Below are 20,614 nucleotides of genomic sequence, written 5' to 3'. Positions count from 1 at the left end.
GGCTGGCGCTCCATCCGTGGCTATTGCAGTTAGTTTCTGTATGGGTAGATTTGCTTTCGTAAATGCAGCCATCATTGTTTCTTTCACATCTATGCCACGGGTTCTGTCTTTTAATGGCACAATATCAAGGAGTTCTTCTTTGATCACACAATTGTTTGACACAGACCGTACAAATATTGCCAACTGAGGTTTGTCTTGTATGTCACAACTCTCATCCAATGCGACACTAAAATACTCACATGCTTGAAGGTCAGAGTGCAACTGTGATTCAATAGCCGTGTTAATGTCCGATATTCTGCGTTCAACAGTGCTGCGGGACAGTTGGATGTCTGATACACTTCGTTTTAGTTTGTGGTCTTCAGGAGACAAGATTTCAACAGCGTCACTGAGGCATTTTTTAACGAAGTCCCCTTCATTGTATGGCTTTTTAGCCTGTGCAATGTTCCAAGCCAGTTGATATGATGCAAGCGTTACGGTCTCTGAGTGCTTTGTACATTTTTGGAAAAACTGTATCTGCTTTTCTGCCTGACTTTTCAAAGTGACCAACTTGTGCTTGCGAAGTTCAGTCCCTTTTGGAAATTCCTGGTCGATGTTAGCATGGAGTGAGCTGAAGTGGCGCTGAAGATTTGAAGTTTTGAAATGCGCTAATGACGCCTGACATATAAGGCAGAATGGCTTGCCATTACGTTCAACAAAAAAATATAAACTCTCCCACTCTGTCAAAAACGTCCTGTGTTCATCTTCATATTTTCGTTTTGCTGTGCTTTTTCTCCATTATGAGAGCGAACTTGACACTTTGTTTACTACTGAAATGACCTCGTGGTCCGCTCGCGACCCTAGAAATCAGTGTTGTCATATATATATATATATATTGGCCCAATCTGGCAACACTGGCTGCAGCTCGCGTGTCGCTCGCGAGTCGCGACACACACACACACACACACACACACACACACACACACACACACACACACACACACACACACACACACACACACACACCCCTCCAGCCTTCATCGGGGATGTCGGATACGCAACGCAATTCACTGGCCGATCCATCTTATATGTTGACTACTAACCATGTCAAAGAAACTTCCAAAGCTTTTAGAATCTTATTTGGTGTTTTATTAGTCCTAATGCCTCGTTAGACGCGTTCCAGTCGCCTGGAATGCGTCTGTACGTTGACTTTGTATGGAGGCGCGCCGCCCCGGCGCTTTTGGTGTAAACGTGGCATTAGGACTAATAAAACAGGCGTTAATGGGACATGACTCCTGCTGCTGTCCGCTTTGAGTAAATGAGGAAGTGATCCGCGGTGGAAAACGAGTGATATATCGTAGCGATTTTATAATCATAATAGGGAATGAATGGCTGCGCTTTTTTTTTTCTGAGTTTTTGACGCTTGTCATGTGAAAGCCCCTTAAGAGCCGCATGAAACCAGCCAAAGAGCCGCATGAGGCGTGCGAGCCGCGGGTTGGCCAGGCCTGGACTAGTCAAACTCACTAGTCAAACTCACTAGTCAAACTCACTAGTCAAACTCACTAGTCAAACTCATTAGTCGAATGCACTTGTTAGGCCCACGGCCTCCCAGCGCCACTAGAGGCCGCTCTTGCCCCATCTGCAGCTCCCCCCTTGAGCCAATTGCACACACCTGGGATCAATTACCTGCATCACTCTACACACTATTTATTCTCCAGCTTCCTAGTCACTCATTGCCAGACCATCGACTAGCTTACCCGAGTTTTACATCTACTGGCTCCATTCCTAGTCTCAAGTTCCTAGCTCCTAGTGCTTGTTTCAAGTTCCTAGTTTATGTCTCTTTGTTTCGTCTTCCCCTTACCTGCTTGTCTCCTCTCGTCGACCCAGTCTGTCCGTCCCTTTCCAGCCTGCTTGTCCCAGTTCCCCGTCTCTCCACCGGAACCTGGACCCCTCCTCCCGGTCATCGTCATCCCTGCCCAGCCCTGCTCCATCCCTACCTGACTGGGCCAGCTCCACCGTGTGGGCTAATAAAAAAACCTTCGTCTGCCTCCGGTCTCCCCGTGTCATGCATTTGGGTCACTCCTAGCCTGGTCGTGACAGCACTGGTCGAAAGCACTGGTCGAACGCACTAGTTGAATGTCACAGCGGTGGCACAGTGCACTGCTGCCTCACACCTTCCGTTCCTGCCTGGGCTGTTGGCATGGTGCTCTGTGGGTGAGGGTTGGGTTCGGGTGAGGGTCTCCTGGTCCCTGCTCACATGGGCTTTCCTCCCTGTAACACTCCCGCTAGAAACATGCACAACAAACATGGTCTGACCCATGATGGACGTTGAAGTCGGTCCCCGGGCACTGAAAGCGGCCAGTGCTCCTGGCCCCCGCCCCGGAGGAAGGCCACGCCTCCCTGGGAAAGGACATTCTGCATGTGTGTGATAAAAGACGAGCTAAAGCCTGCCCGGTAGAATGTTCATCTGCAAAGCGTGCGTCCAGCTCCTCAGCTCTCAAGCGCTTCCCGTGGTGTCAGAAGTCACAGTTTAGTATGGCTTCCTCCCAAAAGCCACTGGGATGCTTAAGATTAAAAAAAATAATTTGAAAATAATTTCAAAAGTTTTTGATGGTCCCCACTCCGACATGACGGACAAGCAGTGTGCAGGACGGCCGGGCACGTGGCTCAGAGGGCAAGGTCGAGAAATGTACGAGACGCTGCCCTGAGAGGCAGGTCAGAAGGAGAAGGCGACGAGAGCAGCTACAAGGTCACCACCTCATCCGAGCCAGAAGGAAAAACAGCTGAAGCAGAGAGAGCAGGACCAGGGAACGTTTTGACCACTTTGTCAAGGACTTGAGACGGTGGATTGTGAGTACGCTGATGCAGATGATGTGTTGATTGATACCATCGTAGAGGGGGTCAGAGAAAAACCAGTAGAGGAAAAACTGCTGGAGAGGAGAAAGGGAAGAGCTGATGTTAGCTAAAGCAGTAGAAATCCTCCAGCAGTTTGAAATAAAACAAACAACAAAATAAAATGATAAAACAAAAGCAAATGAAGATTGTGGAAGATGCAGGTAGCAGCTGTGTATCAAACCAAAACACACTGCCTCAAACAAGAGAGAAAAAAGAATCCATAAAAAACAAATGCCAGCCAATCATGCCCAAAATTGCCCAAATTGTGGTAAAGACCCACAACACAGTTGGAACCAAGGGAAGTGTCCAGATAAAGGATCTGAATGCTCGTAATGCCACCACCCTAACCCCTGGGTGCAAGGATTCAATGACCTCAGGATGTTGATCAAGGGCAGTGTCTTGTTTGACGTGGCGTTGTGGACGGCGGTAGAGGGCAGTGTCGTGTTGGACGTGGCGTTGTGGACGGCGGTAGAGGGCAGTGTCGTGTTGGACGTGGCGTTGTGGACGGCGGTAGAGGGCAGTGTCGTGTTGGACGTGGCGTTGTGGACGGCCGTAGAGGGCAGTGTCGTGTTGGACGTGACTTGTGGACGGCGGTAGAGGGCAGAGTCGTGTTGGACGTGGCGTTGTGGATGGAGGTAGAGGGCAGTGTCGTGTTGGACGTGGCGTTGTGGACGGCAGTAGAGAGCAGTGTCGTGTTGGACGTGGTGTTGTGGACGGCAGTAGAGGGCAGTGTCGTGTTGGACGTGGCGTTGTGGACAGCAGTAGAGGGCAGTGTCGTGTTGGACGTGGTGTTGTGGACGGCAGTAGAGGGCAGTGTCGTGTTGGACGTGGCGTTGTAGACGGCGGTAGAGGGCAGTGTCGTGTTGGATGTGGCGTTGTAGACGGCGGTAGTGGGCAGTGCCGTGTTGGATGTGGTGTTGTGGACGGCGGTAGAGGGCAGTGTCGTGTTGGACGTGGTGTTGTGGACGGCGGTAGAGGGCAGTGTCGTGTTGGACGTGGTGTTGTAGACGGCGGTAGTGGGCAGTGCCGTGTTGGATGTGGTGTTGTGGACGGCGGTAGAGGGCAGTGTCGTGTTGGATGTGGTGTTGTAGACGGCGGTAGAGGGCAGTGCCGTGTTGGATGTGATGTTGTGGACGGCGGTAGAGGGCAGTGCTGCAGCGACAGAGTGACAGCTGCAGCACCACAGTGGAGGAACATGACAACATCCTGCCAGAGCCACAAGCTACAACCCGAGGCTCAATTTAATAAGTGTCACATTTGTCAAGCCTCGGTGCCTGACATGGGACAACTGATAACATCCGATAACATCTGAGTACATCCGATAACAACTGAATACATCCGATAACATCCGAGGGCCTGAGGCCTGACCCAGCCAAAAGAGAGGCTGTGCAGTGCCTGCCTCCGCTTCTTAGGTTTGTAACATACCTGTCAAAATTGCTACCCAACCCCAGTGAAGCAGACGCTCCATTACGCCAGATTCTCCAGAGTGATCTGGAATTGGAACGACAACCATCAGAGCAGTAGCCTTCGACACTGTCAAGGACCTGTGCAGGCATCCTCCAAAGCCTGACAGAAAAATAAATTTCACTGCATACATCAAAGTATGAGTATGTATTTGATCAATAAACCTCTTGAATGTGTTGAAATGCTGTGATGCCAGTAGCAGTGATGAGTGGTGGACCTCCAGGAGAACCAGCCTGGAGCCTGCTCGTCCAGGTCACTCATTTCCGCCAAAAATGTTCTATGCACAAATAGAAAACAAATGCTGGCCATGGTCCATGCCTGCATCAGGTTCCACAGCTTCATCTTTGGGACGTGTCAGTTTACAATGACCACAAATCCCTGGAAGACATCTTCAAGACGCCCTTGTTATCCACCCCCAAGGGCATCCAGAGAATATGCCTGACTACAGGGGTGTGACCTCACAGTGAAGTACAGACCAAGAAGGAACATGGAGCTACCAGACACTGTCCAGAGTACAGATCTCAACAAGTACCCTGGAAACGACTGGAAACGACTGGCCAGTGTTGGTGTGTGGCAGAGCTTGCGTCAGGGATCAGAAATACATCATGTGGGATCTAAACATTCACTAAAAGAGTACAAATTGTTACACATTATATATATTCATCAGAAATGTATAATAAAGTATTATATATTATTACATAATAATATATTTGATAAAGTATTATACATGATATATTATTATATAAAGCAATGTATCATATATTATTGTAATAGATATTATGAAGTATACATATAAAGTATTGTATTATATATATTTTTCAGACACTCATGTCACTCAAATGCCCAAGACAGGAGCTGACTTGAGTTCTTTTAATGTGAAGCTGGAACAGCACAAAGCATGCAGATTAACCATCAATCTCTATGCAGATGCAAATAACTTGTAAATAACTTGTCCTCACTATGACAATGTGAACATAAACAAACTTACGGGTCTCCTTCTTCAGGGGCGATGAGGCGGCGGATGGAAGGAGATGCCACAATGCTGCCTTTCCGACCTAATGTTAGTCCGACTGGGACGGAGCAGCGTCATGATGTCACAATGCCGATTGTGATGTCACAATGCTGATCGGGACGGAACGAACTTCAGTACAGACGATGCATACAAACAGCCAGTAGAGGGCACCATCCCAGTACTTGTAAAAGGCGCAGAATCTTACGTGTTCAATTTAGGAGAACACCTTCACATTGAACATGAGATTTCATTCCATTCCAAACTACAGCAAATTATTATTATTATGATTATAATCATTATTATTTTCATGGTCGTACAGAAAATTATGAAAAATAAAATGTGTTGAAATATATAAATATGACGCTGCCACCTGGGCATTTCATTCTACATTAGATCAAAAACAAAACTTCACAGGATGAAATGCATTTAACAGGAAAAGAAATAGAGAATTGTTTGAAACTCCAGAATCCACCGTTTGGGTCAAAAACGACTCATTAAAAAAAAAAGTTTTTATTCAATAAGTTTGTACATAATATAACATTTTTAATTTAAGTAATTAGGAAATAACAACACAACACATTGAGGAGTTCCTGGAATTTCAGGTGATTGATATATTGGTTAAGTTTCAAAATAAAGACAGAAAACCGAATGGGTCCATGTTTTTGATCCAGCAGATGCATTGTGGGTAAATTGATGTGATCATGAATTTATAATCCATAATCTATAATGCAAACACTTGGAGCAAAACAAACAACAGATCCTGACGGCGGTGAACGATCGTGCAGGTGTTGGGTGGAACTTCATGTGTCCATGTAGATTCATGTAGGTTCATGTGTTCATCTCCATCCATCAGAGCGTTCACAGCACCATCCCTCCACCCATGATCTCCATCCGCTGGGGACACAACACAAAGGGTTAAACATCTTCTCAGGTAACTGAACGAGGGATGAAAGGTGCAAACCATTCAGTCACTCTGGAAAAGAGTCCATCAGGATTCAGCACATTCATCCGGACCAAGTCTGAACCTGGAGTCAACCGTCACCTGGTCTGAAACTGGAGTCTTAAGGTCTGAACCTGGAATCTTACGGTCTGGACCTGGAGTCTTACGGACTGAACCTGGAGTCTTACGGTCTGAACCTGGAGTCTTAGGGTCTGAAACTGGAGTCTTACGGACTGAACCTGGAGGCTTACGGACTGAACCTGGAGGCTTAAGGTCTGAGCCTGGAGTCTTACGGACTGAACCTGGAGGCTTACGGACTGAACCTGGAGGCTTACGGACTGAACCTGGAGGCTTACGGTCTGAGCCTGGAGTCTTACGGTCTGACTGAACCTGGAGTCATAAGGTCTGAACCTGGAGTCTTAAGGTCTGAACATGGAGTCTTACGGACAGAACCTGGAGTCTTACGGACTGAACCTGGAGTCTTACGGACTGAGCCTGGAGTCTTACGGTCTGAGCCTGGAGTCTTACGGTCTGAGCCTGGAGTCTTACGGACTGAACCTGGAGTCATACGGTCTGAACCTGGAGTCACCCGCACCTGGTCTGAACCTGGAGTCTTACGGTCTGAACCTGCAGTCTTACGGTCTGAACCTGGAGTCTTACGGTCTGAACCTGGAGTCTTACGGTCTGAACCTGGAGTCTTACGATCTGAGCCTGGAGTCTTACGGTCTGAACCTGGAGTCATACGGTCTGAACCTGGAGTCACCCACACCTGGTCTGAACCTGGAGTCTTACGGTCTGAGCCTGGAGTCTTACGGTCTGAACCCGGAGTCTTATGGTCTGAACCTGGAGTCTTACGGTCTGAGCCTGGAGTCTTACGGTCTGAACCTGGAGTCTTACGGTCTGAACCTGGAGTCTTAGGGTCTGAACCTGGAGTCTTTCGGACTGAACCTGGAGGCACCTGTCACCTTGTCTGAACCTGGAGTCTTTTGGTCTGAACCTGAGTCTTATGGTCTGAACCTGAGTCTTACGGACTGAACCTGGAGTCTTACGGTCTGAACCTGGAGTCTTGAGGTCTGAACCTGGAGTCATAAGGTCTGAACCTGGAGTCATAAGGTGTGAACCTGGAGTCTAACCGACTGAACCTGGAGTCACCTGTCACGTGGTCTGAACCTGGAGTCTTACAGTCTGAACATGAGACTTACGGACTGAACCTGGAGTCTTACGGTCTGAACCTGTAGTCACCTGTCACCTGGTCTGAACCTGGAGTCACCCGTCACCTGGTCTGAACCTGGAGTCTTACGGTCTGAACCTGTAGTCTTACGGTCTGAACCTGGAGTCTAACCGACTGAACCTGGAGTCACCTGTCACGTGGTCTGAACCTGGAGTCCTACAGTCTGAACATGAGACTTACGGACTGAACCTGGAGTCTTACGGTCTGAACCTGGAGTCACCTGTCACCTGGTCTGAACCTGGAGTCACCCGTCACCTGGTCTGAACCTGGAGTCTTACGGTCTGAACCTGTAGTCTTACGGTCTGAACCTGGAGTCTTATGGTCTGAACCTGGAGTCTTACGGTCTGAACCTGGAATCTTACGGTCTGAGCCTGAAGTCTTACGGACTGGACCTGGAGTCTTACGGTCTGAACCTGGAGTCTTACGGTCTGAACCTGGAGTCTTACGGACTGAACCTGGAGTCATAAGGTCTGAACCTGGAGTCTTAAGGTCTGAACCTGGAGTCACCTGTCACCTGGTCTGAACCTGGAGTCTTACGGTCTGAACCTGGAGTCTTATGGTCTGAACCTGGAGTCTTACGGTCTGAACCTGGAGTCTTACGGTCTGAACCTGGAGTCTTACGGTATGAACCTGGAGTCTTACGGTCTGAACCTGGAGTCTTACGGTCTGAACCAGGAGTCTCACGGTCTGAACCTGGAGTCTTACGGTCTGAACCTGCAGTCTCACGGTCTGAACCTGCAGTCTTACGGTCTGAACCTGGAGTCTTACGGACTGAACCTGGAGTCATAAGGTCTGAACCTGGAGTCTTACGATCTGAGCCTGGAGTCACCTGTCACCTGGTCTGAACCTGGAGTCTTACGGTCTGAACCTGGAGTCTTATGGTCTGAACCTGGAGTCTTACGGTCTGAACCTGGAGTCTCACGGTCTGAACCTGCAGTCTTACGGTCTGAACCTGGAGTCTTACGGTCTGAACCTGGAGTCTTACGGACTTAAGCTGGAGTCTTGCGGTCTGGACCTGGAGTTATACGGTCTGAACCTGGAGTCTTACGGTCTGAACCTGGAGTCTTACGGTCTGACTGAACCTGGAGTCATAAGGTCTGAACCTGGAGTCTCACGGTCTGAGCCTGGAGTCTTACGGTCTGAACCTGGAGTCTTACGGTCTGAGCCTGGAGTCTTACGGTCTGAGCCTGGAGTCTTACGGTCTGAGCCTGGAGTCTTACGGTCTGAGCCTGGAGTCTTACGGTCTGACTGAACCTGGAGTCATAAGGTCTGAACTGTGAGTCTTACTGTCTGAACATGGAGTCTTACGGTCTGAGCCTGGAGTCTTATGGTCTGAGCCTGGAGTCTTACGGTCTATCTGAACCTGGAGTCTTACGGACTGAACCTGGAGTCTTACGGTCTGAACCTGGAGTCTTACGGCCTGAACCTGGAGTCTTCCGTGGGTCTTACGGTCTGAACCTGGAGTCTTACGGTCTGAACCTGGAGTCTTCCGTGAGTCTTACGGTCTGAACCTGGAGTCTTACGGTCTGAACCTGGAGTCTTACGGTCTGAACCTGGAGTCTCACGGTCTGAACCTGGAGTCTCACGGTCTGAACCTGGAGTCTTACGGATTGAAGCTCGAGTCTTACGGTCTGAACCTGGAGTCTTATGGACTGAACCTGGAGTCTTACGGTCTGAACCTGGAGTCTTACGGTCTGAACCTGGAGTCTTACGGTCTGAACCTGGAGTCTTACGGTCTGAACCTGGAGTTATACGGTCTGAAGCTGGAGTCTTACGGTCTGAAGCTGGAGTCTTACGGGAGTCTTACGGACTGAACCCGGATTCACCTGTCACCCGGTCTGAACCCCAAGTCTGACCCTGGACCGAGCTCCTACCTGTGGAGGTTCTATGAAGGCCAGCCAGTCGGAGGAGTGTGTAGGCAGCAGCCCCATAGACTGACACTTGTAGATGGCCAGAGCAGAGCCCAGTAGGTTCCCTACCAGGTAGACCAGGCCCTGCAGCCACTGCTGGCTGGAGCTCTCCAGGAGCTTGAAGGCTGAGGAGCAGAGGAACATGTGACTGAGGACAGAGCTCCACAGCGACTACCTGGTCCAGGTGTGTGTCTGGAGAGACGACCTCCACTTGGGCCAGGTGTGTGTCTGGAGAGACGACCTCCACCTGGGCCAGGTGTGTGTCTGGACAGACTACCTCCACCTGGTCCAGGTGTGTGTCTGGAGAGACGACCTCCACCTGGTCCGGGCGTACCTGGAGAGACGACCTCCACCTGGTCCACGTGTATCTGGAGAGACGACTTCCACCTGGCTGAACATTATCCTGCTTATGACTTACTATGAAATGATTCCATAACTAGTAGGTCGAGGAAGAGTCGTGAAACCAGGAAAGGTGGTTGTCGTGGTAACCTTCATTCATAACAGAGGTTGTTATTCGTGAATAACTGATCTCTGGTTGGTGCTACTGACTAATCACATCCTGTATTAATCCTTGTTGGTCCCAGGATCAGGACACTGCATCGTACTATCAGATCTGCAGCTCGCAACAAACTTCATCTAAGACTCTGAAAGTTATTTTTAAAACTGTCCTTGGTGCAATTTAAACCCTTATAGTACTAAAAGGTCAAACTAGCTGCTGCCAAACTCACCAACACTAACTTGTACAAGTGGTTGCCAAGACTGACCAAATGCTTGCCCAGTTGCCAAATTGTTGCCCATTTTCCAGGGATTAGCAATGTGAACTTTAAAACAATCAAAGATGTAAGAGAGTAGTAGTACTCACTGGCGGACATGGCCATCAGGGCCTGGATGGGTCTCCAGGCCATCATGCAGACCATCATGATGGGGAAGATGGAGATGGTGTTTCCAGACATGTACATGATGAATAGGTTCATGGGAATCTGCTTCAGGGGCCCGAGGGCAACGTCCCAGCAGCGCTGCAATACACATTCCATTCAGGGTTAAATAAGAGTATAGAAGGGTCATATAAAGGGTATACACTATAAGGGTATAGAAGGGTTATATAAAGGGTATACAGTCTAAGCGTATAGAAGGGTTATATAAAGGGTATACACTATAAGGGTATAGAAGGGTTACATAAAGGGTATACAGTATAAGGGTATAGAAGGGTTATATAAAGGGTATATAGTATAAGGGTATAGAAGGGTTATATAAAGGGTGTACACTTTAAGGGTATAGAAGGGTTATATAAAGGGTATACAGTAAAAGGGTATAGAAGGGTTATATAAAGGGTGTACACTTTAAGGGTATAGAAGGGTTATAAAAAGGGTATACACTCTAAGCGTAGAGAAGGGTTATATGAAGGGTATACAGTATAAGGTTATAGAAGGGTTGTATAAAGGGTATACAGTATAAGGGTATAGAAGGGTTATATAAAGGGTATACAGTATTAGGGTATAGAAGGGTTATATAAAGGGTATATACTATAAGGGTATAGAAAGGTTATATAAAGGGTATACAGTATTAGGGTATAGAAGGGTTATATAAAGGGTATACACTATAAGGGTATAGAAGGGTTATATAAAGGGTATACAGTATAAGGGTATAGAAGGGTTATATAAAGGGTATACAGTCTAAGCGTGTAGAAGGGTTATATAAAGGGTATACACTATAAGGGTATAGAAGGGTTATATAAAGGGTATACAGTCTAAGCGTGTAGAAGGGTTATATAAAGGGTATACACTATAAGGGTAAAGAAGGGTTACATAAAGGGTATACAGTATAAGGGTATAGAAGGGTTATATAAAGGGTGTACACTTTAAGGGTATAGAAGTGTTATATAAAGGGTATACACTATAAGCGTAGAGAAGGGATATATGAAGGGTATACAGTATAAGGTTATAGAAGGGTTGTATAAAGGGTATACAGTATAAGGGTATAGAAAGGTTACATAAAGGGTATACAGTATAAGGGTATAGAAGGGTTATATAAAGGGTATACAGTATCAGGGTATAGAAGGGTTATATAAAGGGTATACAGTATAAGGGTATAGAAGGGTTATATAAAGGGTATACAGTATAAGGGTATAGAAGGGTTATATAAAGGGTATACAGTATAAGGGTATAGAACGGTTGTATAAAGGGTATACAGTATAAGGGTATAGAAAGGTACATGAAGGGTTAAATAAGGGTATACAAGGGTTATATAAATGGAATATAGTATAAGGGTATAGAAGGGTACATGAAGGGTTAAATAAGGGTATACAAGGGTTATATAAATGGAATATAGTATCAGGGTATAGAAGGGTGTATGAAGGGTTAAAAAAAGGAAATAAACCAAATGACTCAAAGAGGAACACTCCAAACGGAGCAGCCGGCCCCTTCTCACCTTCTCCACCAGGTTCTTGTCGGTCTCCTGGATACTGGTGTCAGGAACTGGTTTTTCTGAGTACCCGATGGGGTAGACCACGTCCCCCTGGCCCCCCTGCCGGTCCGCCCGGCTCCTGCAGGACCAATAGAGACTGGTTCAGTACCAATGGATACCACAGTGACTCACACAGCGCCGAGTACAGCTGGTCTAGTCATTCCAGCAATGGAACCCGCTGTTCCAGGAGTGTACGGACCAGCTGAGTCAAGACTGAAGACTCAAGAGGTTTATTTGTCACGCAGTGAAACCCGGAGATTAAGCAAAATAAGCTCAAACAAATATTATAATACATATTATAATATAACAATATAATTAAATTACATTACATTACATTGATCAGACGCTTTTATCCAAAGCGACTTACAATTATTCAAACAGCGACGGACGCAGCCATCAGGAGCAATGAGGGGTTAAGTGTCTTGCTCAAGGACACTACAGCATGCTAGCAGGAGGAGCCTGGGATCCAACCAGCAACCTTTAGATGACTAGACCACCAGCTCTACCTCCTGAGATACCATCCCCTATCTATTCTTCTGCCTGAAGGCGTAATCTACCTGCACCACTGGGCATATTAACACAGTATCTACTAGCTGTTGCACCAGAGGATGGAGCGGCTGTTCAACCCGTGGGCCAACCAGCTGTTCAACACGTGGGCGAACCAGCTGTTCAACCCGTGGGCGAACCAGCTGTTCAAGTGCAAGAGAATATTTGTCACATACATGTACATACGTTCATACATATATTCAGTGAAATGTCGTTGACACCCGGTGATTACGCACAATAAGCACTAAAAATACAAAAAATACTAAAATGTGCGTAATCGACAAGAGGTGATTCTGTGTTCTATAATTACATAATAGAATTGATTGCACCAGCAGATCTACCGGCGAGGGACCGGCTATGCTGGACCAGCTGTTCCACTGGCGGATCTACTAGCTGTTCCAGCAGGGAATGGACCAGCTGTTCCAAAGACAGACTGGCTGGTCAATCGGCGGACCTGCTCATCTACTGGCTTTTCCACCGGAGGACGGACAAGCTGTTCTATCGGACCAGCTGTTCCCCTCTCTCCTGGGTTACCTGGTGTTGCCAAGACTCAGCTCCAGGGCCCACTTCATCCTCCGGGCCCCGCTGCCCCCCCTGGTGGAGACGGCTCCTCCACCTTGTCCCCCGGGAGATGCCATGGCAACCAGATGCTTGAGTCTTAACATACACAGGAAAAAACAAATCCGTAATTTTGCAGAAGTTATTATTTTAAGTTTGTGCAGAGTTTAAATGTTTGGAACACTGGGTTAAAGAAGGTGAAAGAGATTTGGAATAATGTATGAATCAACACATTAAGCTGTATGTGTATCACCACCAGTACCACACAGGCCTCCCAGTGACTAACTACCACCACCAGTACAGTACAGTACAATACAGGCCTCCCAGTGACTAACTACCACCACCAGTACAGTACAGGCCTCCCAGTGACTAACTACCACCACCAGTACAGTACAGTACAATACAGGCCTCCCAGTGACTAACTACCACCACCAGTACAGTACAGGCCTCCCAGTGACTAACTACCACCACCAGTACAGTACAGTACCACACAGGCCTCCCAGTGACTAACTACCACCACCAGTACAGTACAGTACAATACAGGCCTCCCAGTGACTAACTACCACCACCAGTACAGTACAGGCCTCCCAGTGACTAACTACCACCACCAGTACAGTACAGGCCTCCCAGTGACTAACTACCACCACCAGTACAGTACAGTACAATACAGGCCTCCCAGTGACTAACTACCACCACCAGTACAGTACAGGCCTCCCAGTGACTAACTACCACCACCAGTACAGTACAGTACAATACAGGCCTCCCAGTGACTAACTACCACCACCAGTACAGTACAGGCCTCCCAGTGACTAACTACCACCCCCAGTACAGTACAGTACAGTACAGTACAGTACAGTACAGTACCCTTACACAACCTGGTCAGAAAATATTAAAAATTACAATACTTTAAAAAGGAAATGAAATATAATGTATGTACATTATGAAGAGAAGCTGTTACCTACTGGGGTGACAGTACTAGTACGAATGAGCAGAATTTAGTAGAACAATGAGTAAAGTAGAAATAGTTGTTGATTAGAAAATCATTTAATATTTCCTGTCCCCGGCTAGTGCTAGCATTAGCATTCGCTAGCATTAGCATTTGCAGTAGCATCCTTTGTTCCGAGAAAGTGCAATCAATGATAAATTAAAACAGACTTAGTGCTGCTCTCACCTCAAACAGGGCAAAGAAACGACACTTTATTCAACTTATCAGTATTATAAAGGGAAACGGAGCTGGAGCTGCAGCTTCACGAAGCCTTCGGGCTGTCGCACGGTGATGACGGCACGGAACAGCGCCGCTCCGCAGTGACGTCATCGTCACCGCTGAGAGGATCGAAGTTAATATTTGAAATAACAACAACAATAACAATAATAATAACAATAACAACAACAATAATAATAATAATAACAACAACAATAATAATAATAACAATAACAACAACAACAACAATAATAATAACAACAACAATAACAATAACAACAATAACAATAATAATAATAATAATAATAACAATAACAACAACAACAATAATAATAATAACAACAACAATAACAATAATAATAATAATAACAACAACAATAACAATAATAATAACAATAATAACAACAACAATAATAATAATAACAACAACAATAACAATAATAATAACAATAACAACAATAATAATCATAACAACAATAATAATAACAATAACAACAACAACAATAATAATAATAATAACAACAACAATAACAATAATAATAATAACAATAACAACAATAATGATAATAATAATAATAATAATAATAATAATAATATATGATATCATATATGCTAAAATAATGATAATCACAATAACTATAAAAATCATAATCATAATAATTATAATTAGGGGTAGGGGTTGCTCCACAGCCCTCTGGCTTCTCTGGGAGCCCGGGGGTCTTCTGTGACTGCAGGACAGGGTCTTTCGGGACTTTCCTGCAGTTGTAGGGTGACTGCAAGGCTGCGAAGTTTGGGGGGCTTCGGGGCCCCTTCCGCTGCTTGGAGGTGCCACGACATAATACCGACCCTCTACACTGGTACCAATGGGGATAAGTCATGTACACTCACCGGTGGACACACACACACACACACACACACACACCCAAGCACCCTCCTGGTTGCATTCCTCTCCTTTCCTCCCTCATTTACTGCCATAACTATGACAGGAAGAGGCCATGTGACCAGTTGTAGTTCCAGTTTTCCTGGACCTAATTCAGTTTTTCAATACATGTTGTCGTCCAATGTTCATGTTTTTGTGTAAATGTTGTTTGTTTCTATGTTTATTTGTCTCACCCGTGGTGATTCTCCCCCTCTTGGAGTAGTGATCAGTTGTTTATAGATCCAAACATGATAAATAGTTCTCCAAAGAGCGGGGTTGGTGGTGGCTCTCCATTACCAGAAACTGTGCTCTTGTCATCCAACAGGGCATCCACAGGACAGAGTTATTGCAGCAGTTCTTGATGATTTAAGAATTAATAAAGAGTTGCATTGCAGGTTGAGAACTTGAACTCCTCTTGCAGACTAACTCTGTCTTGGATGCAATTGGCATACAAATACTGTGTTGTATGCCCAGCATGCTGACAGCACAGGCTTAAAAAAAATAAATCAACATTGTGTTATATGTAGTTTAATATAGAATATCCCAATCCATATTCAATTAGCCCAACTTTGTTCCTTGCATGTAAATCAACGATTGCAGAACAGGATTTCTGCTTAATAATTGTAAATGTCTTACCGGAGAGAAAGCTAATAAACACGCTTCATCATTATTTAACAGCGATTCCTTAATTGCTCTATCATTTGGCATAGTGACATTATACAACGCAGAGTCATAGTGATTTAAACCAATACAGCCGGTAAACGGCATCCGTGATTTGGAATGTTGCATTAAACATAGTTTGTCTTCTTGGCAATTCTGTTAGGTCTACCAAACCTTTTCATATCCTGATAAAGATTATTTCCTTTAATGAAAACATCACGTAGTTCATTTTGTGTCCATGTACAGACATTCTGAATCTTGTTCTGAAGAACTGCTGTTAAACTCATAGCTGCACATTGTTTATTTCTGGAGTCTCCAAATTGTAAATCATCGAGATGAAATGAGCCTCTTAACACCGAGACGCATGGGGAATCAACTCGTACGTTGAAAGTTTTTTCCAATACTGTTTTTTCACCTGATTTTCTTCAGTACATTTCTTTTTTTTTACATTGTGACTGACCTTGCAAACTGGATTTGGCACAATGGCTTCTTTATTATCTTATATTTTTGGCTATTGTTTTGTTGGCAATAACATAAATAACTTCACGAATTACTTTTCATAACAACAACAATAGATACATTTAATTAAAAAAATTATAAATACATGCTAATTGTAATTACTACTTTATTGTAGTTTTTATGTTAGTAATTGAAATTGATTAAAATTGTAAAATCTAGTTTAATAGATTACATATTTATATTGTAATGCAGACAACATTTAAGTAACTTTAACATTCATTTACAATTAGAATTATGGAATAATTACTCAAGATCACAAACACTTTGCCTTTTTATTACAGTTTGAGTGTAGTTTTAGGACAGTATTTATACATGACGTTTATAACCGAAAAACATATTTTAAATTTTTATTTGAAACTATATGTTAATCTAGCCACTGGGGGTGCACAAGCCAGTGTATCATCAGTGCCGGTCCCAAGCCTGGATGAATAGAGAGGGTTGTGTCAGGAAGGACATCCAGCGTAAAAACCATGCAAAATCAGACATGATGACAACAAATCTGACTTCCATACTGGATGGGTGGAGGCCCGGGTTGACAACGACCACCACTGGTGCCGTGAGTCAACAGGGTGCCAGTGGAAATGATGCTACTGTTGGCTGAAGAAGAAGAAGAAGAGAAGAAGTGTCCGGAGACAGCAGGAGAGGAAGAAGGGAAGGAGAGTAGAGTTGAGAGTAGGAACTTTGAACGTTGGCACTATGAAGGGTAAAGAGAAGGGTAAAGAGAAAGAGTTGGCTGACATGATGGAGAGAAGGTAGGTAGATGTACTATGTGTACAAGAGACCAGGTGGAAGGGGAGTAAGGCCAGGAGTATCGAGCCGGGTACAAACTGTTCTACCATGGAGTGCATGGCAGGAGAAATGGGGTAGGGATGGTGTTGAAGGAAGAATATGTCAAGAGTATTTTGGAGGTGACCAGAGTGTGGGACAGAGTGATGAGCATGAAGCTGGACATTGATGGGGTGATAATGAATGTGGTCAGTGCATACGCTCCCCAAGTTGGGTGTGAGATGGAAGAGAAAGAGGAATTCTTTAATGAGTTGGATGTAACGGTGGAGAGCGTCCCCAAGGGAGAGGGAGTGGTCGTTGGAGCAGATCTCAATGGGCATGTTGGCCAAGGGATCAGAGACGTAGGTGACGAGAAGGTGATGGGTAGGTATGGTGTCAAGGAGAGGAATGTGGGAGGACAGATGGTGGTGGATTTCACCAAAAGGATGGAATTGACTGTTGTGAATATGTATTTCAGGAAGAGGGAGGAACACAGGGTGAAGTACAAGAGTGGAGGAAGGTGCACACAGGTGGACTACATCTTATGCAGGAGGTGCGATCTGAAAGAGATTAGTAATCTCAAAGTGGTGGTAGGGGAGTGTGTTGCTAGGCAGCATCAGATGGTGGTCTGTAGGATGACTCTGGAGGCCAAGAAGAGGAAGAAAGTGAAAGTAGAGCCAAAGATAAAATGGTGGAAGTTGAAAAAGGAGGAGTGTTGCATGCAATTTAGGGAAGAGGTAAAGCAGGCGATAGGTGAGAATGAAGGGTTACCAGATGACTGGGAAACAACTGCAGAAGTGGTGAGGGAGACGGGCAAGAAGGTACTCGCTGTATCATGCGGGAAGAGTAAGGAAGGCAAGGACTCTTGGTGGTGGAATGAGGAAGTACAGGAGAGCATAGAGCAGAAGAGGTTGACGAAGAAGAAATGGGAAAGTCAGAGATGAAGGAAGTAGACAGGAGTACAAGCTGATGCGGCGCAAGGAGAAGAGAGAAGTGACAAAGGAAAAGGAAAAGGAAAAGGAAAAGGCGTACGACGAGTTGTATGAGAGGTTGGACAGAAAGGAAGGAGAAAAGTACTTGTAGCGATTGGCAAGACAAAGGGACCAAGCTGGGAAGGATGTACAGCAGGTTAGGGTGATGAAGGATAATGATGGGAATGTGCTGACTAGTGAGGAGAGTGTGTTGAGAGGGTGGAAGGAGTACTTTGAGGAGTTGATGAATGAAGAAAATGAGAGGGAGAGAAGAATGGATGATGTGGGGATAGTGGATCAAGAAGTGCAGCAAATGAGCAAGGATGAGGTGAGAACAGCACCATCTTCAAGAATAAGGGAGACGTACAGAGCTGTAGTAACTACAGGGGAATAAAGTTGATCAGCCACAGCATGAAGCTATGGGAAAGGGTAGTGGAGGCTCGGTTAAGAGGAGCGGTGGGGATCAGCGAGCAGCAGTATGGTTTCATGCCAGTAAAGAGTACTACAGATGCAATGTTTGCTTTAAGAATGCTGATGAAAAAGTACAGGGAAGGGCAGGGGGAGTTGCACTGCGTCTTTGTGGATTTAGAGAAAGCGTATGATAGGGTGCCTAGAGAGGAAGTGTGGTATTGCATGAGGAAGTCGGGGGTGGCAGAGAAGGACGTAAGAGTGGTACAGGATATGTATGAGGACAGTCAGACAGTAGTAAGGTGTGCAGTAGACGTGACCAAGGCATTCAAAGTGGAGGTGGGACTGCATCAAGGATCAGCTCTGAGCCCTTTCTTGTTTGCAGTGGTGATGGACAGGTTAACAGATGAAATCAGGCAGGAGTCTCTGTGGACTACGATGTTCGCGGATGACACTGTGATCTGTAGCGAGAGTAGGGAGCAGGTGGAGGAGAGCCTGGAGAAGTGGAGGCAGCATTAGAGAGAAGAGCAATGAAAGTCAGCAGGAGTAAGACACAGTACATGTGCCTGAATGTGAGGGAGGGCGGAGAAAAGCTGAGAATGCAAGGAGTGGAGGTGGAGCAGGAGGATGAGTTCAAGTACTTGGGGTCGACCATCCAAAGCAGCGGAGAGTGCGGGAGAGAGGTGAAGAAGAGAGTATAGTTTAGAGGCGGCGGCGATGTGCTGAGGGAGGACATGCAGGCGGTTGGTGTAAGGGAGGAAGATACGCAAAACATAAGGTATTGAGGCAGATGATCCGCTGTAGCGACACCTAATGGGAGCAGCCTAAAGAAGAAACTTTATGTTGTCAGTTATAACTTAATGTGGCAGAATCGCCACCACACGCCACCCATGTAGCATGTTCAGGGACCTCCGGCACAGAGACAGATGACGGGGGGTTGATAACACCAGTTTATTGTCAAGATGAGGCTAGATGGAATTAGCCAGGAGCAGATGGAACTTGTCATGACAGAGGGCTCCCATCTTGACTGAATGTGGTTTTTAAACCTGATGCTCATTAGCCCAACCAACGAGCATCAGGTATGGCTACTCAAGCCACACCATTCATTTATCCAGCAAAGTCATGCGGAGCAGGGATTCAAAATATCAATGTAACAGATCTACTGACATCTACCAGGTAAGAAGTTATGTAAATATACACGTAAATACATAGTTTGGTAAAGTCTGAACACTACAGAGTGACCAAGTCCACACAGCCCACTGGACACGACCCAACTGGACATTCTCAATCAGAACCTGCACATTTATAATAACTAATATGATGACATCATGAAGCGTCTAACTGTAAATATCATTTATAGTAAATAATATATCATAAAGCGTCTTACTGTATAGTAAATGTCATAAAATGTCTTACTGTTAATATTTATAGTAAATATGACGTCATAAAGTGTCTAACTGTAGATATCAACTATAGTAGAAAATGTTATGTCACAAAAAGTCTTACTGTAAATCTCATCTCCCTCATTTTGTTAATGAAAAGTGGCGTGTCAGTCAAGCAGGACCAGCTGAATATTTGGATCAAAGTTGTTTGATTTTTCACTCATTTCTGCTCCGTATCTTGATTGATTTGTATGAAACTTCAACAACGAGGTGTTTGTGACAGCGTGGTTCAAACAAGATGTAAACTAGACAACAATAAGGGGCTGGGGAACAATAACAACGGGCTCGCCCATAATAATAACAATACTTATAATAACAATAATAAGCCTTCGATCCCAGAGGGAAATTCAGCCATCAATTAAAAGAAAAATAAGACACAAAATAAAAATAAAAGTATATATACACAATGAAAGGTTTGTACAGAATGTGATAAAATATAAACCAAATAGAAGCACACACTTTCGTCAGATAATGATAAATATTGCCGTCATTTTCACCTCCCTCGGTCCTCCTTTTCATTTAATCTGATATGAATCCCTTTATGACTGAGTTGAAGTACATTCCTTCACTATCTGTACTTACCGCAGTATCTTGTCAATGTACTGTCACTGTGACTGGAGTTGTACTGAGTCAGTGTGTACTTTTAATACACACACTGGATCTGTGTCGCTCCTAGAGGGACACAGGTGACAACACACGAAAGAGCAGAAAACAAATCTATTCTATTTCATCGT

The 20,614-nt window shown here is 45.3% G+C and overlaps 1 protein-coding gene across 1 annotated transcript; it reads right to left on the bottom strand.

Annotated features, from left to right (window-relative positions):
* Positions 1–5,841: 5,841 nt before the first annotated feature.
* Positions 5,842–14,279, bottom strand: emc4 (ER membrane protein complex subunit 4). Its single transcript, XM_080023683.1, has 6 exons — positions 14,167–14,279; positions 12,972–13,094; positions 11,856–11,970; positions 10,291–10,444; positions 9,393–9,553; positions 5,842–6,241 (listed from the first exon to the last, which is right to left on the bottom strand). The coding sequence occupies exons 2-6, from the start codon at positions 13,073–13,075 to the stop codon at positions 6,206–6,208; spliced, it is 570 nt and encodes a 189-aa protein (XP_079879809.1). The 5' UTR covers positions 13,076–13,094; positions 14,167–14,279; the 3' UTR covers positions 5,842–6,205.
* Between the last annotated feature and the right edge of the window lie 6,335 nt (positions 14,280–20,614).

The sequence above is a fragment of the Zeus faber genome (assembly GCF_960531495.2).
Source record: "Zeus faber genome assembly, chromosome: 22".
In the NCBI taxonomy this organism is placed as follows: domain Eukaryota; kingdom Metazoa; phylum Chordata; class Actinopteri; order Zeiformes; family Zeidae; genus Zeus; species Zeus faber.
This window is presented reverse-complemented; position numbering and strand designations above follow the sequence as displayed.